A 26,221-nucleotide genomic window follows, 5' to 3' on the forward strand; every position below is an offset into this window, starting at 1 on the left:
GACTGATGTGCCCAGTTGTCTCCCAGCTGAGAGGCGCAGAAGCTGAGCAGAGAAGCAGGACTGGCACTTTGCTGTGGGGAGCTGGTAGGGTGGTGGCAGGGATACCTAGGGCTGAGAAGCTACCAGGTAAAATTTGGTGGAGAAAGTGGTGAAATGGGGATTTCTGCCCACCATCTGCTGCCCCTGCGATGCGCAACCACATGTGCACCCCAGCTGCTGGGGAGACTGGAGATGGAGAAAAGGGAGGAAACTTCTCTGGTCCTGCTGGAGAAATGTCCTCAAACCATTGAGGACATCTGGCAGGACAGCAGGTGCAGGAGCCTCCTGCCTGTCCTTACTGTCCCCACCGTTGGGGTGGCTGTGACACCCGTGCACACCTAGCTATGCACCAGCAGCTCCCACTTACATCCCTTTTGCTGGGATGGGTGAAGGTGGCTGGACCAGTCCCACGCACTGCACAGAGCTCTTCCTGGCCAGCACCCCACTCCAGGAGATGCCATCTCAGCAGCTTTGCTCCAGGACCTCTCTCTGGATGCATTCAGGGAAGGATGGTTGGAAAGCCCTGGGAGTGCCCCATCCCTGCCCAGACTGGGCAGCACCAGGGGTATTGCTGGGGAAATATAAATATTTTGCACTCAGAGAGCTGCAGAGGGATGGCGGCTTTTGGAAGCAAAGCCATAGCCCCTCACCTGCTCGGCAGTGAGGCAGGCGCGGGATCAAGGCAGAGGCGGCTTCACATCTCCCCGGCCTTGAACAGCAGATGAAAGGGGCCGTTGAGAGCCGGGGATAAACAAAAGGAGAGGGGGGAAAGTTCGGGTCAGGCAGGGATTTCTGGCTGGTGGGTTTTCCACTGAGAAATTCTTGCTGCCTCTTTCATGATGATGAAGAGACTTTTAATTTTTTTTTCTTCCCCCTTTCTCCTCTCCTTCTTCTTTTCCCCTTTCGCCAGGCTGATAGCTGAGAGCTGTGGAGCATGTGATGCATCTTCCATATAGGGGCAGGAGCAAAGCAAGACCAACTGATGGACGCCCTAGGGCCAGACTTGCAGACAATATATAACCTACTGCATGATCTAAAACGCTTCCCACTTTCACAGAGTGAACATCAGGCAGAGCGGAGCTGCAGCGAAGGAAGAGGAGTCCTGCGTGCAGGTAAGTCCCCGGTGTCCCCTTCCCCAGGAGGCTGTCCCGGGGAGGGGGAAGGTGCGAGGGACATGCTCAGCTCCTGCTGTCGAGCAGCAGTGCCTGGCTGTTGTGCAGGCAGGCGGTTTGGGCAGTATTTGATGTCATTAGTGGGGCTTTTTTTAACCTTTTTTGGTGCCAGCGGTGCCTGTGCAAGTTAGAGTTCAGGACAGTGGTTGGGAGCATGGGAGATGGGGTCCAGCAGGGCACAGCCACAGCCTCTCTCTCTGCAAACCCTGACACCGTGAGCTGGAGAGCATCCCCAAATCCTGAACTAACCGTGGGTTTGTTTGCTCATGTTTCTTGCTGTAGATGTTGCCTGGGCTGTGGGCAGCGCACGGCTCCTGCCTGGCTGCTCTGAGACATCTCCCACCCAGGCACCATCCCGTCCCACCCAGGCACCATCCTGTCCCACCCAGCCGCGCTGGGGCTCCCCGTTTCTTTTACAAAGAACCAAAAGAATTATCAAACAACTTTAAAAAAAGCACTTTCGCTCACCCAGCTGCCTCCACTGCCTGCCTGAATACATCCACCTTCCTGTGCTGGAATTTCCTTTGCAAAGAAAACTGTTCCCAGCCGGGGTTGAATGGGGAACGTGGGCTGGAGGCAGCGCGGCGGCAAAATGCAAAACAAAGTGTGCTGGGCGAGTGTCTGTCTGTGTGTGTGTCCGTGTGTGTGCATGTGTACAGGGGTCTATACAGCCCACCTGCTGTGACTTTCCCTATCCCATATACCCGTCCCCACAGAGGGAGAACAGACTTCGTGCCTGAGATAGTTTGTGTCCCGCTGAATGGGAAATAATCCTAGCAACAGCTACGTGCTCTCTGCGGCCACAGAGTGTACAGCTGGGGTTTTTTTTCTGGTTTTCTTTGGGGTATCAACTGTGTCTGAGGGTGGTGTGGGGACTGAGGAGCACCAGCTGTGTTTGGGGCTGGGAACATCTGTGGACTCCCTGCAGTCCCAGGCAAAACGAATGGTCATAATCGTAAACGGATTTAAGAAGGACAAAACATTAAAATGAATGTTTTGGGGCATCTCTGCTTATACACCACTGGTGAGTGCTCTGATTATAAAATTGCTCTATGTGTGCAAGGGGGAGGCCAGGCTGAGGATGTGCCCTTCTCCCATGCCTCAGTTTCCCTATCCGTGCACTTCACCTTCCTGTGGTCCTGTGTGCTGACTCCATGCAATGGTAGCATTCACTGCAGTCCCCTCTGAGCAGCTTTTCATTGGGACATCAGAATCCAGCCACAGATCATAATTAAGATTGTCATTAGATGAGGGGACTCAGAGGACCTGCAATGTTAACTCAGAGGCACCTCTGCGAGGGTGGTGTGAGTGGTAGAGGGACATCTGCACGCCCACTACACCGGATTGGGATGGGGGGACACCCGGGCAGCATCCTCCACCCTGCCCATGGGTACGGGGGCTCCGAGCACGGCAGGAGCTGCACATTCTGAAGGCAATTGCATGAGACCAAGTTGGGTTATGGACCTGAGGTCTGATGCCCTCATGACACATGGGGACAGAGACATACCCAGGGAGGTGGGCAGGGAGCTGGGGTTGGTGCCGGGTGTCCTGATGTGCAACCAATGATTTGGGCCAAAATCTCTCTCTGCTGCTGTGAGCTTTTCCTGGGCGAGGGTGAAAAACCTGATTCCTCTCAATAGCTCAGTGTCACCAGGATCAGGAATTGTATTAAGAGCTGGCAGGGGCTTGGCGAGTCCCCTGCCCATGGCTTGGATCATGTCTCTGGAGAGGAGAGTGACAGCGACAGCAGGCAAATGGGTGGCAAGACAGGTACCTCCCCATGCCTGCTGGTGAAGCTGGTGGTGCCCAGCACCGTACTCTTGTGCCCAGCCAAAGGGAGAAGCAAAGATGTCAGGGATTTTTTTCCCCTCGTGGGATCAGACCATCCCCATCTCCCACTGATTTTCTCCTCACCGCTTTTCTCCTCTCCCACCATTCCCAAATTTAATATTTGGGACAAATTTCAGGGCACTTTTGGCCAAGCTGAAGCCTGGCCCTGCTCCCGCTCCCACACCCCAGCCTGGTTTTGGCTAGCAGTGCTGGGTTTGGGGGAGGAGGCACCAGTAGCATGAAGCATCCACTCCAGCACCATCCCTTGATGTTCCCACTCTTGATACTTTCAGGAGCACCATCAGCAGAAGGTTTTACCCCTGCAGTGCCTTGCCCTACTCCAGGGATCATACCTGGGGTTTCCATTGTACTGTCGTGTTTGCATCAGGCTTGAGCTTGTATTTGCAGTTATTATTTCTGATCTGCTGGAGCGGAGCGGTACAGAGGCATGGGGCTGGTGGGTGGGTTGATGGGCAGAGAGGGCAGAGCTGTTGCTGTTCCACAGGTCCTCATCATGGTACTGCAGAGCTTGCGGCAATCATCCTCCAGGGCCGGGGAGAAAAGGGACCAACCACATTTCTGACATGCCCCTATCACAAGGAGCAAGTTGCATGCTCAGCCAGAGGGAGCCACAGGCAGAGCTGGGGCAGCAGAGGCATCCGATCGCCCTCTGGTGTAGGTTCCTCTCCTGGATGTGGGGCGGATTCTTGAGCACCACATCAGCCACCCCAGCCCAAATCTGGGGCGGGCACCGAGACCAGCACCAGGAGCGCCAGGAAGGGCTGGCAGAGGCAGCAGGGCTGGCACAGCTGTGTGGCTTTCAGAGATACTTGATCGATAGCTTCTTCCTAACGCTCCCCCATTCCCCGAATCCCCACATGCATTTTTCATGCTAACCCCTCCTGGGCAAAGGCTGTCTACGCAGGAAAAGAAAAAGAAAAAAAACACAAAACAAAACAAACCACAACCAAAACCTACTTTGGTTTCGCTGGTCCCTGGAGGTTGTTTTAGTTTAAGGGCCAATCTATAGATTCAGGGCTGGGAATATCTTTGCTTTGTGAACAAAGAGGCATGAAAAAGCTCCCCAGGGCTTTTCTTAAGCCTCTTCAGGTTGGCCCAGAGCTGTAAAAGGCTGGGCTCTGTACAGTGAGGCCAGGTCTAATTGTACAACGCCACCTGGGCAAGCTGGGGAGGCTGGAAATGGGAGCTGGGTTCCTCTGTAGCTCTTCTTGGGTCCATAACCCTCTCAGGAGGTGATGGGATGAAGCGGGTGGCAATGGGGGTCTGCAACTGCCCTCCCCGGTGTACAATGGGTCTCCAAGGCTCCTTGTACACCAGTAAGTTGATCTATACACACACACCTGGGTCCCGAGTGACTCCAGGTCACTGTGGCCAGGAAGCCCAGTGCACCTCCGGGCCAGTCTACCTGGTCATCCAGGAGACAAGAGCTCAGACGAATGTCTGGTTATTTCCCAGAATTACGAAAAAAAAAAAAAACAGTGAAGCACAATTTTCAGGATGAATCTCCTTTTTCTGTTCACTGTTGTCTATGGGGTCGTTCCCTTTTTGCTTCTTGTTTTTGGATGGCACCATTAAGACCCAGGAGCATCCAACAGCCCGTGCTTTGCCAGTGCTTCTGTGACTCTCCCTCTCATTGCGGGCGCCAGCCCAGGCTGTGCAGGAATGCCGAGAGCCCCTGACAGCTGCCAGCCTACCAGCATGTGTGTGCCCAAGGTGCCATCCCCTGGGAGAGGGCTCAGCGCTTTCCGGGGTCCCTCCAGACCCACGCTCCCCACTGCACCCCTGTGCCAGGCATGGCACGGGCTGTTTCAGCCCCCCCACCTTGGGAACATGCCTGTGCTGTGACACCCGGTGCCAGATCCCTCTCCTGCACGTTCTGCAGCAAGGAGACTCCAACAGCATCACGCACGCTGCCTGCATCCCAGAATTCTTGATTTCCCTGCACTGGGGCTGAAGCTGACGGCACTGAGCCCACACACAGCTCTCATTGCCCTGCAGCAGCTTTTCTGGTCCGTAAAGAGCCCAGCCGGCGTGGGCAGCGTGCGGGCATGCGGAAAGCATCCTCCCCGCAGCCCTCCCACATGGCTCCGGGGCCAAGGCGTCAGGGATACAGCCACACCGAGACAGCGTGTCCGGGGTCCAGGGGACAGGAGCGCTTCCCCGCTCTGATGGTGAAAGGGCACAGGCCAGAAATAGAAGAGGAGGAGGACACTGTGACCTTTCCAGCAGCCGGTGATGAATAAAACTTTCCAGCTACCTGTAGGAAAGCGCAGGGCAGGGTCTGTTATTGTCTCATCAAAGGACGATGTCCTCTGTGAACAGGACAGTGATTGACGCAGCACCCATGGGGATTCCTGGAATGAACCTGTCGGTGCCTGGCTCTGGTGGTTGTGTGGCTCCAGGTGCACGGTTGGCTCTGGCCGCAGCCGGGAGCTCTCAGGATGCTCCTGGAGCTGAGCAGGCAGGGAGCAGGGGATGGTGGTTTGCAGTTGCTCCCCTCAGGACATCCCTGTGCCAGCGCCAGGGCAGTTTTGGACAGGAGGGGATGGGACCCCCCATGCTCAGCCATGTGCACAGTGCCGGGGGTCTGGATCCAAGAGACCCCCAAAACCACACCTTGGCCAGGGTCTACAGATGCTCCCGCGCACAAAGGGACATCCAGAGGCAGCAGGGAGCATGGCACTGTAGCCATGCAGGGGGACTGGGGTGTAGCCTGTCCCCACCTGGGCACCCCACTGAAGGGCTTCAGAACCAGCCCCTCCAGCCCCATGACAACAGTCCCCAGGAGAAACCCATGTGGGGGCTGCCCCCATCCCCTTCTCTTCCTCCCGCTGGCTGTGGGTGGCAGTGCCAGCACCCTGGGATGGAGCGAGTCAGCCGTGCCCCCCCCCGGCTGTCCCCCTGCTGGCTGACCCAGGCGGGGGGATGGCAGCCGGCTCCCCCCACCTTCCCCCTCGCAGATGGCATGGGCAGCCAGCACAGGTGGCCCTGTGCCACGGCAGATTGGGGCCGGCTGCCTGCAAAGCGCCTGGGAAGGGCTGCATCCCTGCCACGGCTCGGGGACAAGAGCAAAGCCAGAGCCCTCGCATGGCGCAGGGGTGCAGAGTGGAGGGGGACACCGGGGGCAGCTTAAGGTCCCCGTGCTACTGTGCCTGGTGCTGGATCTGGCAAAAATACTAAACCAAGGATGTGGCCAGGCAACAGGGAGGATGTGTCAATGGTGTGGTGGGACACAGGGTCCCCTCTCTTGGCCCCAAAGAGAAGAGCTGGGCCAGAGCATCAGGTAGTTTTTGGAGGGTGTGATTTTAAGGAATTGCAATAAACAATGCAGTGCAGTGTCAGCCCAGCACAGATGTCTGGGCTGGATCCAGCATCTTGCAAGATGTTTCTCAGGCTACAGCTGCCGCTGGTCCTTCCACACAGGGACAACACTTAGGTGGGTGCCAGATACCAAAATTGGGTGGCTTGAGGCTCACTATTGTAGGAGAAAGGGACCTGCAAAGGGAGAAGGGGGCATCCACACATGGGGGTTTCTGTCTCTCCCAAGGGGTGATGGTGCTGAGCCCCACACAGGGATCTCAAGGCATGAGCTCCAGAGTGGGCACAGGGTAGGGAAATGGCAAGGCTGTCCCAGCTCATGGGGACCATCACACTGTGCAAATGGGGGCATCGTGCACTGGAGATGTGCAAGAGCTGTCAGGGCACCGGGTGGTGGCTGGAGCAGGTAAATGATTAATGCTGGAGAAAACCAAGCTGGCATCCTGCCTATTACTTGTCGATAGGAAAAGTTGATGTTGGGAGGGGATTTTTCACATCTAACCTTCCCCTCCTGCCTCTGCCACCCTCCTGGGGCCAGAGGGCTGGAAGAAGGAGCCAGCCCCGAGCCCCACACGCACCCAGCCCCAAACCAGCTTCTTGCCGAGCACGTTCTCCCCCAGCCCAGCTGGTTTCGCCCCCAGCCTGCTCCGTCTGTGCACATTAGAGTTTTTCCTAGGTCTGAACCGCTTTCGGCAAGCCAGGCTCCTGTTGGCCTATCCCTCTCCCCACCACCCTCCCCATGGCTCCCCCCATCCGCTCCCGTCTGGCTCCCGCTCCCCCTCCCTGGTCGAAGCCCTGCCAGTGACATGGCAAATCAGCGAGAAGCCTGCGGGGCAAATTGTTACAAATGAAACCAAACAAGAGGGTGGGGAGGGACGTGGAAGCGGGGGGGGGGGGGGGGGGGGTAAATGACTCCTGGGTTGGTGCTTCTGTTCTCGAGTTTGATGTTTCCTGCAAACAACCATGTAAATGCTCAGGAGCAGCTTTGGAAGTCACCTGCCCCCGGCCTTGGTGGGGTTTGGGGACGCTGGGTCCCAGCCGGGGGACAGCCCTCACCCCGCTCCCCCAGCCTCCCGGCCCGAGCGGGACGCAGCTGGGACGGGAAAGGGGACCGAGCTGTAAGTCCTGACATTTCAATCTGTTTTGGGGCTGGATGGGGTGGGAAGGGGTGGAAGGTGCGGAGGGCAGCTGGAGGTCTCACTGCAGGAACAAAAACCCACCGAGGACTTGGAGGGGGAAACATCCCCCTCATTAAAAGCTGCCTTATCCCATCGGTTTTGCACTCCCCCCCAAAAAAAGCCCAGCTGCCCCATGGAAAGCCCGGTGCAGTGCCACAGCTGGGGGCTCTGCTGGGGGGGAGGAGCGGGTACCTGGACAGGGGATGTGCAAGATGCAGGAACGGGCAGAGGAACCGCTGCGTGCGGGAACGCGATCATCACCAAGTGATGCTCTTTGATCCAACTTGCCGGTCTCCTTGCAAGCGTTGTAGCTCCTTATTAAAGGCGCTTGGCACCGGCGAGGTCATATGGGGCCTTTCTGCTTGGGTTGTTCTCCTAATGACATGTCCGATTGCCTTCGCTGGGGATTTGCTCACGCGAGTCTCTGACAATAGAAAGTTTGGGGCAGATTTTGGATGGTTTCCCTGTAACCGTGTGGTGGGTTGCAGAGGTCTGACTTCTCACTGAAAAATGAAGCAATGTTTTGGGAACCGGCCTGGGTGGGCACAGAGTACAGATTAATTTTAAGGTATTTACCTCTCTGTGTGTGTACAATGATCAAGAAGAGCAATGGTTTTATGCGGACTTGGAGACATGATAAATATTCACAATTGTGGAAAAGAAATACAGAGGGGAAAGGTGAAATTTCGCAGTGAGACAATATTATCCATATTATCTGCAATTTTTTTTCCTCTAAAGCTTTCTTAAGTTGAAGCAAAAGCTAAACTGAGCTGCTGAATTGTTGGAGGTTAGTTACTGAAATGCTTAATGGTATTGACTAGGCGTATACCTCCGCACCCCAGAGAACGCCTGTTTACAGTAATTTCGGCAGTTTAATCGAGAGGTCATGTAAAGAGGAACAGTTCACAGCAGTCAGAGCCTTCTTAGACCCTTAAAAAAATTGGGGGGGGGGGGTGCAAGGAAATCAGGTCAGTAAGCCCAAAATGTGCATCACAGTGGTGGCAAACGCCAGGACTGGGATGGGGAGAGGTTTTGGGCATCTGTCAGGTGCTGTCTGCACTTTGCGGCATTGGTTGGGTGCTGCCTGCACGGCTGCATGGGGTCCCCCTGCTTCTTGCTCTCGCCTCTCTGCAGGGAGGGTTTGGATTCCTCTCCGTGAAAATCCGGGATGGGAGGTTGTGGATGTGTCACCCCCCAACCCCTTGGGTCTTCTCACCCTTTCCTGGAGCTCCCCAGACATTTCATAGTCCTGCCTGATCCAGAAGCAGGTTTGGGAGGGGACCCATGTTTGGAGGGGGTAGGCAGAAAGTCACCCCTCTTCCTACATGGGCATCTCAGGGACTGTCACAGTGGCTAATCCAAACATCCCCAGCCCAGCACCCTCTGGTGTTGCCAATGCGTGGTGCTGGGCAGCCCGCAACTTGCAGAAATGCAGCTGCACGGCCATTTTGTGTCGTCCCACGGCACAGCACAGGTTAATGAGCTTCCTTCCCTGTTTTATGCACCAGCTAATAACATCCTTTCCTAAAGTCCCAGTGGCTTTGCCTCAGGCCGTTATTACTCCTGGTCATTCCTTGGCCAGTACAGACCTGGCTGGGCGATTTCGGGGCCAAATGCTACCTACCTGCTCGGCATCTCAGCCTCTGCCTTCAGCGACATCCCTTGGCTCCCATCCTCACACCACAGCCCAAACGCAGCCCATGATGTGGGGCCAGGGGCCGAGCCTCTCTGCCTTTATTTATGGTGGGGGAGGAGATGGAAATGCGGGGAGCAAGACCACCAGGCAGCATTGCCCTGAGAGCTGCCTTGATCCGAATTAAGAAAACCCCGCCACACACCCTTATCAGGAAACAGGCAGAAGGCAGAGAGGTGTCCACTGCCTGCAGGTGAGCCCACAGCATCGCAAATGTTCCTGCTCAAGATTAAATATGTGGGTGGTTGGGGGGGTCGCAAGTCTGCCTGCAAAGCAGCTGCAGAGAGGAGAGCTGCCTGGCATGCTCAGGGTACCCCTGGTGAGCCTCCTCCCAGGGCAGCGTCCCTCCTGTGTCCCTCCTCTCTGATGAGAGCATCTTATCCTCCAGGTAAAATCAGAGTTTGTCTCCTGCAGACTTCGCAGGTCTCCCTTCCTGAGGGCAAGAAGCCAGGCCAGTCCCATCCCTGTGAGAGGTTTTCTGGCTGCTTCAGCTCCTGCACCTTCCCTGGAGTCCATCCCAGCCATCTCTCCTGCTCTGCAATTTCCCCGCTGTTCCCAAGCTCTCCCAACCAGCACCAAACCATTTCCCCTTTCATTTTTTGTTTCACAGGTGGAGTTGTTTGTGCTCATCTATGGATGGGGAGGGAGAAGCACGGGTGGTTCCTAATTGAGACTGTTTTGAAATCAGTTTTAAAACAGGCTGGATTTCATAGATGTGGTCACCGAAGTGCAGGGGTGCCGCAGCCTGTACTGCATGATTGGTGCATCAACCTGCTTACCAGTTTAGTTTATTGGCTTTTACCTTAAATATACCTAGTCCTTTCAGGTGGCAGTATCGCAGTGGCTGGTGAGACCTTGTTGCTATTTAAACATTTCCCTCACTGTCTGCAAATCTCCGTCTGGAGCCAGAGCCAGGCTGGTGGGTGGGAGCAGGGACAAACCCGCATCGTCCTGGGTATAAAACGGGGCCAGCGCCAGCTCTGCAAACCCACGCAGGCTGAGGACACAAAGAGCGACATGAGACTCTTTCAGGCCCATGGTTTAGTGCTGCTGGTGTTTACCCTTGAAGAGAAAATTCAGTGCCATTGGAGCAGTGTCCTGTGCCACTGCAGCATGGGTGCAACGTTGCAACAGCCCCCCTTTTCACAGAGTCATAGAATCACAGACCGGTTTGGGTTGGAAGGGACCTTCAAAGGTCACCTAGTCCACAGCAGGTATGTTGTGGGACAGAGCTCAGGATTTGAGAAAGGTTATATTGATAGGAACCTTTGACCACCTTTGGGGTGTCTTAGGAAACATGATAAGATATGGGCATTTAAGGAGTGTGAACTGTCCAAGGATAAGTAAAAAGTGAAAAGGAAGGGAATGTTTCTAAGTATTGGTGTGGAGGAACCTGACTGCAGAGGTTTGGGAAGGTCATGGAGCCTTCTGACTGGACAAGGGGCAAGAAGATGCACCTTGTTGTATGACAGCTCATTACTTTGCAGGGGAGGTGGCAGGGTGCCCTGTGTCCATACCCAGGGACCTGTGCTCACAGCAGGGCAGAGGAGACAATTTAATATCTGTGTCCACACTGAGGACCCTCACATGGCTTGGTCTGTGATGAGGGGAAGAGCTGGATTTTGGGAATCAGCCCAGAGCTGAGCCCCACATTGCCCTGTCTGGACTGCTGCCTGCGCGCCTTGGCACATGGGAGGGGACAGCCTGGGTGACCAGGATGAAGGAGCTTCTGGAGAAGAGCCACCATCCCCAGAGGTCTGCCCAGTGGAAGATGGAGAGGGCATCTCCCAGGGCAGGTGGTCACAGGCAATGAGACACCGTCCTGGGCTGTCAGGCCAGGAGGAGAAGAAAAGTGGGGAAAAGAAACTTCAGAGGTCGTAAAAACTGGAAGAAGTTATGGAAATTTTTCATGTGCTGCATATCATGTCCAGCACAAAGCTGACTACATCAAGCACCTTTCCATACCCTGGGAACAGTAAAGGTAACACTGTGGTGTCATTTGGACCTCCAGGAGCCCTGCACATCACAGGTGTGACACAGACTTTTCCATGTAGGAGAGCTGGACTATACCTTCCTATTCCAGCTGCATGCGCTTCTCTAGCACCCCACATTTCTCTCAAGACATTCATTCTCTCCCCCTGCTCACCATGGCAGCCTTGGACACCATGTCCTCTGCATACCTTTGGGTGCCACCCACACTGCTGACCCTCCTGGTTTTCCCCTCTACCTCTCTATCACATTTTCATTTGGAGACTGATGTCGTCTTCACAGATTTAGAGGTCTGTTTCCCATTACACCACTGACTCAACAGCTGGGAGCCTGTGGTCTCCTGAGGCTCCATTACCAGGTAGAAGTGGAGGTGGAGGAAGATGTAGGAAACTCCTGTAGTGGGACCCAGGCACAAGCTTGTGCGGGTGGTTGATATAATGTGGAGAGACAGATTTACATCTCCTCACCAGGTCCTGTCTCTTGCCCTGAAGGGCTTGGAGCAAGAAAGGCTGTGGGAGGAAAGCCTTTTGCGGTAGAGGGCCCTCGCATCGCTGTGGAGTAGCCTGGAGGCTGTGACGGCCTGATCTCATCTCTCAAGGAACCTGTGAGTTGTGTTGTGTGTGTCACAGGCAGAAGACAATGACTCCAACCCATTTTCACTTGGTTGAACACTTGCCTTGCCACCACACGTGCTTTTTGTAGGATGTTGGGATTGCCCTGGGGAGCCTTCAGGTTGAGATTCAGGAAGAGACAGCTGCTTTTTGGGGATGGAGGCTGGAGGCAGAGAAGCTCAGGAGAGGTCAGAGGTGTAGAAAAACTTCTTGAACAAGTGCATGGAAGGGAGAAGATTTTGGCCCGTAATTAGGGAAGACTTGTACGCATGAAGGTGCCGTGGCACTGACACACAGCAGGGAGGAAGTTCATCGTCTGACCTGAAGGACACTCCAGGGCTGGGTGGGTGATCTCAGACAGTCTGCCCTTCAGAAGGCAGCAGTGCTCACAAAGACAGAGCCACCTCATCTCTGGGCTGCTGTTTGGGAGGGGCTACAGACTGCCATTGGGTCTGCAGATAGCCCTCACCAAAAGCTGGCTGTCAAGGAAACATAGGCTTTCCCAACCAGAAGCTCCAGATTCTCCCACATGCTGGGAAACTAAAGACTGAGAACCCAAGTGCTGTCAGATTTTTAGACCGTGACTTTGGTTAGCCCCCAGAATGTGAAGCACATGGTGTGGTGACCCCACACATGGAGACATGGAACTGGTGATGTAGAACCCTCCAGGCACAGAGCCATGCTGAGCTATGGCATGAGCGCAGCCTCTGAGCCTTACATACGAAGACCTTGTGGGTGGGCACACATGGAAGGACTGGCAGTTTGGGGCAGATGGGAAACCCCAGGCCTTTCTGAAGACATTTTGTGGCCACAGGAAGAGATTTTGGTGCAACAGTTGAGACCAAGCCAGAGGAGTGCGTGTCTTGAGGTGAGAATAGTTTCAGAGCTGCTGATGCAGGGACCCCAAAGGCAGAGGTAGCAGGATGGCCTCACACGGTCTCTTTACAAGAGCACCCAGCTGCTGTGTGAGGTGAGGTTTGGGAAGGTGCTGGGTTCCCAGGCCCCACCAGCCAGGCTTCCCTCCTCTTGCTGAGCTCCTGCTGCTTTGCCATGGACAATTGCCCTCATCCCAGCCTCTGATAAACGCTTAAAAGCTCAAACCACACAACCTGAGGCTGTGAAAACAAAAAGGGACACAATATCCACTAATAGCCAAGCAGCCCCTTCGGCAAAAGCATGTAGTGTAGGGAAAGTGGTTTGCATTGATCAGTGGCTCCCGCTGCCACCCACTCCCCTCCCCACCATGCCTGTCTGGCTGCTCCAACCTTGGCACTGGCAAAAAAGGGATAAAACCCCACACGAAGCACCAGAACAAGAGAGTCCAGGTAGTGGAACCAAAAGGGAGGTCTGTGGGGTTGGTGTGAGATCGCACAGAGAAGCCATCCTCCTCCTGCTCCTCACTGCACCGTCCTGGCCAGCATGGTCATCGGGCAGCGAGCTCCCTGGGATGGCAGTTGCTGCTGACAAATAGCAATGCAGGAGCCGCACAGATGGGTGTGATGCTGAACCCCAGGAGTGTGAACAACCTGGGCGGCTCCGAAGGGAGCAGCTGGGTAGATGTGGGAAAGAATTGGCCTTGCACTTGGTGTTGGAAGTAGAGGGGTCTGCAAATGAATTCTCAACTGTGCAGGGTAGGACCAGCTCATGAGAGACTATGAGGATCTGGAGCTACAGGACGAGGTCCAAAGCAGAAGGTTCAGCCCAGCTTCACTGAGTGGAGAAGAACTTCTGCACCTTTCCTGAGCCCCTTCCTCCATGCCATGTCCTATGGGCCTCTGTCAAAGGTTGAGGGCAGCCAATTTCCATATAGCATTATGGCTCCATGGCAGCTTACGTGTAGTGTTGGAGAGCTCAAAGAAGGGAAGACATCAGTTTGAGAGATGGGGTCTTTGTTCCAGCCAGAAAAGCACTTGTGGGTCTGCAAGAGTAGGCATGAGGACAGGTTCAGAGTGGCAGAGCTTCTCCGGTGGACACACACTCCTTAGAAGACCTGTCTTTGAATGAGACTGCTGCACTTCAACAGTCTTCTTGTCTCTCCCTCCGCTGAGCGGTGGGTGCAGGTATGCCTATGTATGGGTGGAGACGCTGCAGCGCCGGTTTGTATTGATAGAGGAAACCCCCTGGCCCAACCCTCTGCCTGCAAACAGCTGCCGCAGACCGGGAGGAGGCTCAGGAAAGGGGAAGGGGTCTGGAAGGGTTTGGCCCTATGTCCAGCTTCAGCCTGGAAAGGAGATGGTGAAGCAGGGGTGTGATGGTGAGCCATGTGGCTGGAGCGTGGGCAGGAACCATGATCACTGCATCTTCCAGCCAAAGAGCTGGGGAGAATCAAAAGAACTTGTGGGGGCCAGCAGGCTTGGGAAGCCAGAGGAAGAAGCTGTGCATGGTGTGCTGGGAACTCCCTGTTGCAGGATGCATTGAGGGTTGGACATTTTCGCAGCTTCAAGATAAACCTGTGCAGATTCACAGTGGGAAGGGCCACACAGTGGCACCCAGTCTGCTGTAGGGATGGCTGAGGGTTTAGGAAAATTGGAGCAGTACCATAGATGCTTGCCCTACCTCCGGAGCATCTGCTTTTGACTGTTATTAGAGACAAGAACTAGATGGCCTTTTGACATGATGCAGTTCAGCTGTCCCGATGGTTGCATGTGCTTCCCTGCATCCCTGTGTCTGGAGCTCAGGCTGGGGCTGCAGTTTTTTACATACTGGAGCACTGGGGACCGCTTAGCTCTTTCCTGGGCATCTCTCCCTTCTTCCTTCCCTTTGTCTCTCATTCTTCTTCTGCCACTCTGCTCCCTCCATCTGACCGTGCCCCCCCTCCCCTCGGCAGTCCCAGGGAGGAGAGCAGGGATGCTGCAATTCCCAGGCACAGGTGCATGGTCCCTGCTGTGTGCTGCCCCCAGGCACGGCCCCCACTGCCGCAGCTGACAGCCCACTGGAAATAATGTGTTGTGGCAGAGAGAGACTCAGCAGACCACGAAGATCTGCTGGTGCGGGAACTGCTCAGCAACCAGGAGACACAACGCCTGTCTCCCAGGTCCGCAGGGCCTGATCCAGCTTCGGGGCTGCCTCCACTCCGATGGAGCCTTCCTGGCTCACACACAGGGCACTTTCCCACCCTCTTCCCTTCTTTTTCTCTGCTTTTCTCTCTTCCTGTTGCTCTCTGCAGCATTAGGTAGTTGGAAGCAGCCAAGCTGCCTGTCCCTGCGGGATGGCTCCTTGCCGTCCCCCGCACCACCGGGCACAGGAGAGGAACAGCTTTTGCGGCAGTGCTGGAGGAGGAGAATCAGGTGTGCAGGAATGGAACAACCAGTTCCAGTTTCCCAGCAAAGATTTAATCTGCCTCTGGCATATAAACAGCAAATGTTTGTTCAACTGACCTGCAAGCAGGCGGCGTGCATCACGGTGAGGCCAAGGAGCCTGGCTTCCCACTCAGCCGCTCTTTGTTTCTTGCCTTCTAGCAGGGAGGTTGTACGGTAAGACGGGGCAGGGGACCAGAGTACAGCCATGTCCAGGCTGCTTGGGGCACCGCAGGCTTGGTGGCTGGAGGCAGGGAGCAATGCTTAGAGGGACCCCATCCTGCACAGCTGCTGCTGCATCCCTTCTGCTCCCGTGAGCATCACAGCGGGTGTGCAGAACTCTCGGGCCTCACAGGCGTGACACACGCAGAACGTGTCTGAGGGCTCAAGGACAAGCGTGTCGCTTTGGGCAGGCGGTCAGGCTGTCACTCGCTGCAGCGAACCTGCAGGCAGGAGGCCGCGAGCTCTGCCTGCGCATCCTGCTGCAATGGGAAAAGTCAGCATTGGCTGGTGCAGGTCAGGTCTGCACCCCTGGAGCTCCCTGCAAAATCCCAGGGGACACAGTTTCATTACAAGGGGATGTTTTTGCCTATTTTCTGGAAGACCAGGTCTTCGTGGCAGCGTTGGTTTCTAGCTCAAACTGCATGTGGGCACGCAGATGGCTGTCCCCAAACACTGCCTGCAGCTCAGCCTGCCCCACAGGCTCCTGTGCTGCACTGAAGAAGCAACAGCATGGCTTGTTCCCTACCCCATTGCACGCAGGAGATACTCTTTACTGTTTGACAACAAATCTCAGGAAGAAAGTGGAAAGGGTCCTGTGCAAGTAAATTCCTTCTCGTGTCACACAAATGCTCTCACCATGCTGCCAGGGAAGGTGATGCCACTTGGTGCTGGTGGTGAGGAGAATGGGTGGCAGGGCACAGAGCATCCTTCAGCCCAGCACAACCTCTGCTTCAGCATGGGGCTTGTGGGACTGTCCCCAGGGCCGCTACTCGTGAAGGACCTGGGGGGTTCCAGAGTGCAGTCAGAGCAGTGATGTGTATCCAGAGCGGGATGCTCAGGGGAGGAAGCACGGGGCCCCAGGGACATGGGCCGGCTGCGGAAAGCCATCTGCAGCAGGCACACACCCAGCCTTGGGAGGTGGAGAGCATGATGAGGCCACACAGACACCCACCTCCGGGTGCGGTGACACTGCCACGTGAGCCTCTTCCCTGCCCATCCCACTCTGTTCCCATTTCTTCAGCCCAGCTGTGGCCCCCAGCCCTCCCAGGAGCTGCACTGCTCCCCTCCAGCCCTGCAGGCAAGCCCCCCATGCCATGCAGAGGATGGTGGTTACAACTGGGCTGGACTGGGCACAGTCCAGTCTGGTGGGGTGCAGCGCCTGTTGCAGAGGCTGCCAGCTCCCAGAACCACCGCCTGGACCTGCCCCTGGAGCACGGAGACGTGCTCTTTCCCATCCCATCCTGCAAAACTCAGCTCCTTCCCCCAAAAACTGGGGAGCAGATTGTTTCCCCAAATGGCTCCAGCTGCCGTATCAGCGGCAATCTGGAGGTGCTGCTGCCCATATCTCCTTCCCAGGCTGTGCACCCCCACACCAGTCTGGCTGCTGGATGTCCTTGGAAGAGATCTGCCGTGGGGCTTGCTGTGTGAGGGAGGGATTTGGCCCTTGAGAAATAAGCCCCATCCACTCAGAATAAGCCCTTAAATTTGCTTCCCTCCCCAGGAGAATTTCATGGTTTTGTTCTAACCAGGGAATGAGTCCCTCCAGGGCACAGTGGTGTCTGGAGGGGTGACACAGGTGTCGGCATCAGTGTGGGATGCCCTGTGACTGCAAGAGATTGATGCTTGGCCATCTGTGGAGGAGCCAGATTTTGTGAGCATGGAGCCTCTGCAGATCTGGCCCTTGTGGGAGGTGAGGAGTTGGGGTGCCATGCTCCCCTGCCCATTCCCAGGGTGGGTGGGGTGACAGGCTGTGGGACAGGCACGACCCCATTTTCCCCAGGAAGGCTGTGGTGGGAAGCCCACTATGGCCAGCCCTGTGTCAGGGCTTCAGGGGACATTTCCCAGACAATTCAATCTCAGGCAAGCCACCTGGAAGTGGGGAGGTGGGGTTTAGCCCAGATTGGTTTTCTATGCTGGATTACCCCTGTCCTGGCACGGGAGGGGCACACAGGACACAGTCAGCCCTGTGCAGACAGAGAGGCAGGACTGCCTTTCCTGCAGCAACCCAGATTAAAGGCAGTCTATCTGCAGCTGCTCTCCAATGAGTCTGTCCATCTGACCAGTCTCTTTGCTCCATGAATGCATGTTCTTGTACAGGATTGCAGGAATACACATTTAGCCGAGCTCTGCAAAAGCTTTGGCACATGAGTTTGGGAAAATATCGGTTGGCTCTGGCACTGCAGCACCCCGCGAGATGGCAAAGCTGCACAGGTCTGTGCCCAGCACAGTGCTCAGGGCTGCAGGTCGGTTTCTCCTCTGTTCCCTGCCCTCAGCAGGGAAACCGTCCCTGGGCTGGGGCTGCCCCAGGGAGGCTCCAGCCAGGCAGGCAGGTCAGCTGGGAGCTGTTAGTGTCAGGTTGAGGTGGTTTAGCTTCAGTGCCTTAAATGGCATTTGTTTTCCTCTCCAGTGGTTTGACAGAAGAGGGTTAATATTAGGGCAGACATGTACAGGCACACCAACAGGGTTTGGGTAGAGATCCCACCACTGGTTGCGGTTTAAATCCCAAACATGGGAGCTCCAGACCGAGGTCCCAGCAGCTCCACTCCCTGGGGCCCGGAGATGCCCACAGAACAGAGCCATCTCTCCGGTGAGCTGCAGGCACAGCTCACCAGCTCTGTGCCATCCTTCTTGGAGGCCACAGAGTGGTTCCCAGAGACGTGTAGGAAGATTCATACCTGTGCCCCTCTGTTCCCACAGGGAGCCATCTCCAGGCACTCGCCACCATGTCCAAGGACGACGTGGGCTGCAAGCTGACCTCAGTCTACAAGCACAAGGAGAGGAAGCCGAAAAAGCCCCACTACATCCCGCGTCCATGGGGCAAGCCCTACAACTACAAATGTTTCCAGTGTCCCTTCACCTGCATGGAGAAGTCCCACCTCTACAACCACATGAAGTACAGCCTGTGCAAGAACTCCCTCTCCCTCCTCATCGAGTCTGACTGGCCCTACAAGAAGGGCAATCTGCTCCACCCAGAGCTGCGGCTCCTGCACGCAACGGAGACCTCTCGACTGCGCGGGCGGCGGGATGAGCAGGAGACCTGCGACTCCTCGGCCACATCAGGAGGTTCGGTTAGGACCAAGCAGGGCTCCGGCAGGGATGGCCACGAGGACAAGCCAATGTCAGGGGTGGAGATCCTGCCTGCCGAAGGGGCTGGTGAAGAATGCGTCCCGTTCCAAGAGGAGGAGGAGGATGTTGCTGGCCTGTTGGGGGAGATGGATGCCAGTGAGAAGAAGGAGAAAAATGAAGAGGCAGGTTGCCAAGGTGACCCAGCTGAACCGGAAGTTAACGCTTTGGTCTTTGGTTTCAAGAACAAGAGGGACAAGCCTTGCAAGGAGGTGGAGCCTGACTTCATCATCACAGATGTCTTCTCCCTCAAGAACCACGTTGTGAAAAGCAGGGAAATGGCCTCCCCAGACCTAGATGCTAAGCCAAAGCATTGCAAAGTGCCAAAGAAATGCCTGGCCAGCAGTGGGATCCTCATGGAGCAGTGGAAGCTAGTGGCAAATGGGCAAAGGAGGAGCACACCTGAGGTCTCCCCACCTTGTACTGACAGCAACATCATCCCATGCTACCCTCCTCCAGCCTACAGTGACTACCACGAACCTCAGGGCCTCAACCTTTCACTGCTGGGTATTAACTACCCATTGAACCCTAGTCTCTTCTCCTACCTGAGCCCCACCATGGCCAACAGTGCTACGACACACCCGCACTTGGCTCAGCTGCCCTTCCTGGCTTCCACAGCCCAGCTGATGCACCCACATGCTTCCCACTTCCAGCCCTTGCAGAGCCCCGAGCGCTCAACTTTCCTCCCTCGCTTCTACTACCCCTTACTCTTCGAGCACACCTTCGGCTCCACTGAAAGCAAGATGTCCTCCAGCAAGCCAGAAGCCCAGCAGCTGGTGGGTTCCGTCATGCCCACGCCCCCCCAAGCCAAGCCCCCCAGTGAGCCAACCAAACCAGGGCTGCTGAAGGTACCAGTTCTGAAGACAGGTTTTCCTTGGTCCAAAGGGGTCAGAGAGGAACCAGCCTCTGAACTCAGCCACCCCACCATGCTGGTGCAGGAAGAAGAGGAGAAATGGTTGTCTCAAGAGAAGGACAGCAACCCAGCTTTGGGCCCCAACAACCTACGCAAAAAGCCAGCCACTGACATCTACCAGAATCCGGTGGGGATGAAGGACAGTGCTTTTGCCCCCAGCAGCATCCGGAAGACAGAGTTACCAGTGGTGACCTGTCTGGAGACCAGCAGCCCTCCAGGCAACTCCCTGAAGAGGAAGCTCACTGCCAATGGGCTGGATTTGATAGGACCTGAACGGCTGATGCCTGGAAAACTCAGCTACCAGAGCAGGTAAGGCGCCTTTGATCTCTCCACCTCTTTCTCCCATCTGGCTGACCCTAACAACATCATCACACCTCATCATGTCCTCCATCAATCTGCTTGCCTCTGAACCATGAGATGAGTCTCCAAGGGCTGAGCACGCTCCAGGCTGATGGTCCATACACCCAGATAGCCATTGCCTGCCCAGAGAAGGGCTTTCTGCCCTCCAGGAACAAAGGAACAACCTTCAGGTGTGTCCAGGCACCTGAGCTGTGTCACCATTTGCTTCCCCTCACTTTCCGCATTTTATACAGAGCCAGAAGTGATGTGGTGTCTGTGTGGTGTGGACCTGTACTCCACAGGCACCAGGAAATCTCCTCTTGGGTCCCCCAGATATCCCACAGTTGCCAGAACAATTGTTGTCTATTTTTAAACATACACATTTGCATTCTTTTGATTTGCCTTCTGGTTTTGAAGCCCAGAGGGAGGGTCATGTTTCCAAACATTTCCTTTTACCTGGGGCTAGAAATGTGCACAGCTCCTTTTAAGAAAATTTCAGTTCCTCCCCTGGTTGTGCAAGTCCAGCTGTAGCTCCAAGAGAAATGTCACTGTGTAGCCCACAGCTTTTGGAACGCAGAGGAGCTTTCTCTGGAGAAATTCTCCATGGTTTTCTATCTCCACCTGCCTCCTCCCTGCTCTCAGGCTGGCTGGAGAGATCCCCTCCAACTGGGCCTTCAGGACTGTCAGATGGTCATTTCCATCAACGTTCTCCAGTGCTCCAATAAGAAGGAGAATCCAGGTTTGGCCAGCTGCGGTGGGAGCACTCACCAGTACCATCTCAATAGACTGGTCACCCTTTGTTGGTGGGTGTAATTAAATAGCCTTTTTCAGTGTCCATCCACCTCCTGGGAGAATGACACCAGGAGCAGGTCCAGCCAGGGCTCTGCATGCTCAGACCAAAGCCCTTCCTGGAAGGGTGTCATGCTAGCAGGAGACAGCGGAGGAACCCTGACTGCATCTGGCAATGCTGAACCTGGACGTATGCATGAGGATTTTCATATCTCCCTACTGATTCTATCCATTTCTTCTCTGCAGTGGTTCAAGGGCCAACCCTGGCCACATCCCCAAGGCCTTGGACCACTGGCATATGGAGGTCCTCACAGGTTGGCCTGAGGAACCAGAGAGGGGCAATGATGCTGAAGTTCTTCCCTCTGTTGGTGCTGGCCTGGATCATGACCTCTGCAAACAGAACAGATCCCAAGAGACTTCTGCCACCATGACAGACTCTGAGGCCACAACCATGCTTATTGGGGACCTGTCCAAAACCTTGGAGGAATACCAAGAGGTGGAGAAGAAACTGTCTGATCTGGCAAAGGAGGACACCCCTGGGCAAAAAGAGCTGAGAGACCAGCTGGTCAAAATCCGAAGGGAGCTCTACCGCATTCACCAGACACTGGAGAAAGCCACCAAACTCCATGAGGGGCCTCTGGACCTCTCAGTGAAGAGATCCTCTGAAGGTCTGGAGAAGGTTCAGCAGGCGAAGAAGGAGCCCTGCAACATGAGCCTGGGAAGTGAGAAGCTCCACAGCAAAGACCAAGGGATCTTCAACAAATGTACAGCCACTGGGGAGCCTGGAGATGGGGAGGGGCTGCCAAACTGCCTCCTCGAGGCTGAGAACAAAACCATTGACCTGCTGATCAAGATGAGCCACTCTGAGAGCCTCCGAGCATCCTCTTCTGAGCCCCACCTGGGTGCTGTGATCAAGGCTGAGGTCCTGCCACTCACCATGCCCCTGGAGCTCCGGCACGTGATGGAGCCCTACTACAGCCGTACCACCAAGTGTGAGGCAGACTCCAGCGTCCTGCTCTGCTCCGATGGCAGATCCAGCACCAGCCAGGGCCCTCAGCTCCCAGTCACCACTGAGGACGGGCCCCTGGGCTGCCGGGCCATGCAGCGCTCCCTGTCCTGCAGCCTTCCCAGCGAGACAGACACAGTGTGTGTCCACAGCCCTCTGCATGCCGACCCCTAAGTCCAGTGTGCTCAAAAGCTCCTGGATCTCACAGACGACCTCATGCTTCACCCTCCTAGTGTCCTACTGCTCCACTCCCCCTCTTCCCCATGGATGAAAGCTTAACCACTGCTTGGCTGGGGCCATGTCATGTGGGGTCCCAGCAACTGTGAGTCCCTCTTTGACTCCACAGTGTGTAAGAAACCAGCCTCTGTCCTGCCACACTGCCAAGGACAGTGCCCCTGGGCTCTGCATGCTCCACAGCCACAGCTCCCTGGTCCTGGAGTTCCCTTCAAAAGGGAAGTGACTAGCAGTCAAGAAAAGAAAACTGCTAAAAGCACAAAGCTTTCAGCAGAAGGCTCATCCAGCCCTCTCGTCAGAGACACTCAGGGACTTCTGCAACCCAGCTCCCATGACCTCCAGACAGGGGAGTGACCACAGACTGTGTATCTGCAAGGCCAAGCCTTGATACGGCTGTGGTTGTGCTCAGACTGTGGCTGTCACCTTGTACAGAGCAAAGACATGGTGGTTTCGGGGTCACAGCAGAGAATGCTCAGCTGGACTGACCCAGAGGCCAAGTACTTTCCACACTGTGGAGACAAGCACATCCTCCCAGCCACAAAGACCAGATGACATGGGAGCCACCTTGCCACAGCTTCATGCCCAGGTCCTGAGTTCTCCTGCCAGTGGGACTTGCCATGTGTGGGGACTGTTGGGCTATGGGGACTCATTCCTGCCCACTGGTCTGGTTCCTTCTTTTTACACAGAAAGGACCTTCCCTCCTTCTGCCCCATGGCCTCCCCCCATGTAGACATGGTGCACGTTCCACATGAAGATTTCATCCCTGCAGGATACCGGTCCCAGGAGCTCCTGCCCACTACTTCTAATCCTCCAAATGATGACACAGGACAGCAAAATGGGTGAGATGATGTTGCCACAAACTCCACTGCTCAAGGAGCAAAGACTCTAAAAACAACTACGAAGGGACAAACTTGGCCTGTCCCAAGCTGGAACAATGCTGAGCAGCCACCCCTCAGCCAGAGCACCGGAGAGCCAACCACCCAGGCAGGTACCTGCTGCCTGCTCTCTATGGGGTGAGCACTGGCCTTCCTGAAAGGCCACCTTCTCCCCATGCTCATTGGGGGCTCTGGCCTCTATTGGGCAGGCTGGAACCCACCACAGAGCAATCACACCTCCCTGTCCCCTGCCACCCTGCTGAGCAGTATCTGCTGTGGCTAAGGATGTCCCCGTATTTGGGACAGGATTTCTTTGACTCCCTCCCACTGTGGCAGGTATATTGTGCTCTCCTTGGCTTGGAAAAGCCAGGCACCCTTTCCTCTCCGGTCCACAATTCCTTTTTAAGGAGATGGTGGAGCCTCCTGTTAGCACCCAGGTTCTTCATCGACTTGACCTGGTGGCATGTTCTTTGCAATGTGAAAGCCAGGATGGAAGGTGGGAGGGCAGGACGAAGAGCACAGCAAGCAAAGCCACAGATAAGGGACCTACATGGCACAGCAAGGGAGCTTTAGATACTGGCTCTTCCCTAGACACAAAGTGGACAATGCTACTGCGGAAGGATGAAGAAGGCAAGTCCTCACATGGCACGTGGGACTCCCAAGTGCTTTGATGGACCCAGACAACAGGAAGAATTGACTCTTGTCACCTGTTTGCTCTCTGAACAAAGCTCCCACCTCATCAAAGGGTTTGATTTCTCACCAAGGACTTTGCTTAGGGCATGCAGGCCTGTGGAGTTATTGGTCTCTGCCCTCTGGAGGAAAGTGTGGGATGGGGGGGGATTCAGAAAGAGAGTTGCTCAGCTCAGCACCACGGACCTTTTTGAGCCAGCTCCGGATCTTCCTGATGGACCATGTCCTGCTGCTTCCCAGCATGACCCTGGCCCCACGGGGCTAGTGAAAGTCATGGACCCCACCAGAACAGACCCCGGAGCTTGGGTGCAAGATCCTAGAGCCCAGGAGAGGTTGCACTGGGCCATTCTTTCTGGGTTTGAATAGTGCTGTCATCTTTGAATGCTGTAACACCATCATTACAACAGACTGCTCCATACCAAGCACCTTGCTCACATTACCCACTCCCAAAAGCCCACCAGTCTCTCTCCAGCCTCTTCCGCCACCCTGTGTCACCTGCTCCTTCCCAGCTCCCTTGCTCACACAGCCCTGGCAACCTCTGCCTCCCACACCAGCCCCTCCCCATTTCCATGTCTCAGGGCTCCCACTCTCCCCCACACCAGCTTCTCTGTGCATCTTTCCAACCAGGACTGTCACCCAGTGCACAGCAAGGCACCCACAGGCACAGCCAAGAAGCTGGAGCCCCATCTTCCCCATGACACCCCATGGCACCTATGACACCGCATGCCCACCCAATCTTTACCTCTTCTGAGGAACAACAGGACGTGTGGGTCCCTCTGCCCACCCAGGAGCCCCATCTCCTCCCAGCCTTAAGCATTTTAGCAGATCTTCATCTGAACTTGGGCACCGTAGAGATCCAAGACACCAGAGGGGTAGCTGAGCTCTGTGAGCAGCAGCCCTGGGCTTCAGCAGGTCAGACCACCAGGCAGTGCTGCCTTTCATCCCTTTTTAGCTGAGATACCGCTTGCACACAAGTCACCTCTCCCTCCCCAGCCCTGACTCCATCCTGCACCCCAAGCTGGGTTGCTGCCCCGCTCCATGGTGCCCATGCTGTGAGCTGGGCGCTTCTCCTGTGAGTGGAGCTGTCGCAGGCAGCCCTTGCCATGTTGCTCACAGTCTCCCTCACCTCCACAGAAAGCCAGGGGAGCAAGTAGGAGGTGCAGGCTGATCACACAGTATTTATTGTTCACAGTTTTACGAATGTACAAAACAAAAACCAAACCATTAAAGGGAAAACCTCTGAGCAGGAGTTGCTGCTGTCTGATTTATTCTTTCTGTGCCTCCAAGCCACAGCTCTCCTTCACAGAGCCACACACACCCTCGGTTTTGGAGGCTCAGAGTGAGCCACCAGCGAGATGTGGCCAGATGTTGATGCTGGCTGCACGTGGTCCATGTTTGCGTGGGTGGGTATTGACTGTGTTGGATCAGCACTGGGACCCCACCAGCTTGTCCTGTGCTGGAGAGAGGGGCAGCCTGCTATGTCAGAAGGCAGTCATCAGGAGAAATGCCTTGACAGGAGCCTTGAGGGTCCTGATTCCACCTGCAGAAATCCTTGCACACACACACACAGCCTTTTCCGGCTCTCTTGCTGGGGTTTCTCAGCTGGGCCATGGGGCAGCAGCAGCAGAGCCTGCGTCCTGGTGCATGGAAGAGCTGAGAGGAGGATGTGGGGTCAAGTCCCACTTCCCCAGTGTCACTCTGCTGCTCAGCCTTTACACCCTGTCCCCAGGGATGTTGGTGGCACCCCATGGAGGGGATGGCTCCCCTCCCTGCCATGTCTATCCAGGGCAGTCCCCTACCCAGAGATCCTGCCTGTGAGCCACCAGGATGGGACCTTTCTGTGCCACCAGGATGAGACCTTCAGAAGGTGACAGAGCTGGTGGCACCAAAAGATGAAAGCATTTACCTTTGAATTTAAATAATGGATGGGAGCTGAACTACCAGGGTGGCTTATCCACTCTGCAATCTGCACCCCCAGGGCCCTCAGCCCACTCGAGCACAGGGCCCATTACACGGCTATTTGGTCACCCTAAAGGCATTTGATAGGCAGCCATCACCTGCCCATTATGGCAGACTCACCCGATAGGCATCTTTCTTGGTCATGGTTGACCAAAGTCCCCCTACTTGCATGTCCCCCGCTTTCCTGCTAAACCAAGCGCAGTCGCAAGCTGGAGGACCCAGCCAAATCCCTCCCCTGCCCCGCTGAGGCCAGCAGCCCCCTTCTCCCTGGGGCAGGGGGGACACGGGGTCACAGCAGGTCCCCAGCGCAGCTCAGAGCCCAGCAGCTCCTGGTCAATGGAGCTGCACAACTTTTATGGGTTTCTAACCCCAGGTGGGTACAGCTGCTCCTGCTCAAGTATTCCTTCTCCTCCAGGTTCAAGAGCAAAGGAGAGCTCAGGGATTGGGAGGGGGTGAAGTTTCCTAATAAACAAACCCTCAGGGAAGGCTTATCTAGGGCAAGGCAGTGGAATGAACAAGATTTCAAGGTTCCTTGTAAAAGAGGAGGTTGTTGCTCTCCCCATCCTGCACACACAAGGACGCAGTCCCAGGGAAGCTGAGAGTGGACCTGGGGTGTGGAGGGACAGGAACTGGGACGCTGAGGGTCGCTTTGCTGCATCTCCAACCAGTTTTTCAGCCATGTTGACAAGACTGTGAGCCTCTGGCTTGATGTGCTGCCAGGGCCAGCTGTGGGGATACCTCAGGTACACCGGGACTTGGGAAAGGGCCCACGGTTTGTGGGGAAGAGTGACAGAGCATCATGTCAGGGTGCTTCTCATGAGGAGGGCAGCTCCAAGCACTAGATGGGAGCATCCCACAGATCCTGTGAAGATGCTGTGTCCGCCCTGATTTCCCTGGATTGGTGGCAGAGGACCAGCAGCAAAT

At 55.6% G+C, this 26,221-nt stretch overlaps 1 protein-coding gene across 2 annotated transcripts; it reads left to right on the forward strand.

The window, feature by feature from the left end:
• Positions 1 to 1,008: 1,008 nt before the first annotated feature.
• PRR35 (proline rich 35) lies at positions 1,009 to 24,587 on the forward strand. 2 transcript variants are annotated; one of them, XM_071815246.1, is made up of 3 exons: positions 1,009 to 1,151; positions 18,067 to 19,714; positions 20,780 to 24,587. In XM_071815246.1, the coding sequence occupies exons 1-3, from the start codon at positions 1,022 to 1,024 to the stop codon at positions 21,711 to 21,713; spliced, it is 2,712 nt and encodes a 903-aa protein (XP_071671347.1). In that variant the 5' UTR covers positions 1,009 to 1,021; the 3' UTR covers positions 21,714 to 24,587. The 2 variants fall into 2 exon arrangements, with proteins under 2 accessions (XP_071671347.1, XP_071671348.1); XM_071815247.1 differs by lacking the exon at positions 1,009 to 1,151 and adding an exon at positions 7,312 to 7,498.
• Positions 24,588 to 26,221: the final 1,634 nt, after the last annotated feature.

The sequence above is a fragment of the Patagioenas fasciata genome, chromosome 15 (assembly GCF_037038585.1).
Source record: "Patagioenas fasciata isolate bPatFas1 chromosome 15, bPatFas1.hap1, whole genome shotgun sequence".
Lineage (NCBI taxonomy): Eukaryota > Metazoa > Chordata > Aves > Columbiformes > Columbidae > Patagioenas > Patagioenas fasciata.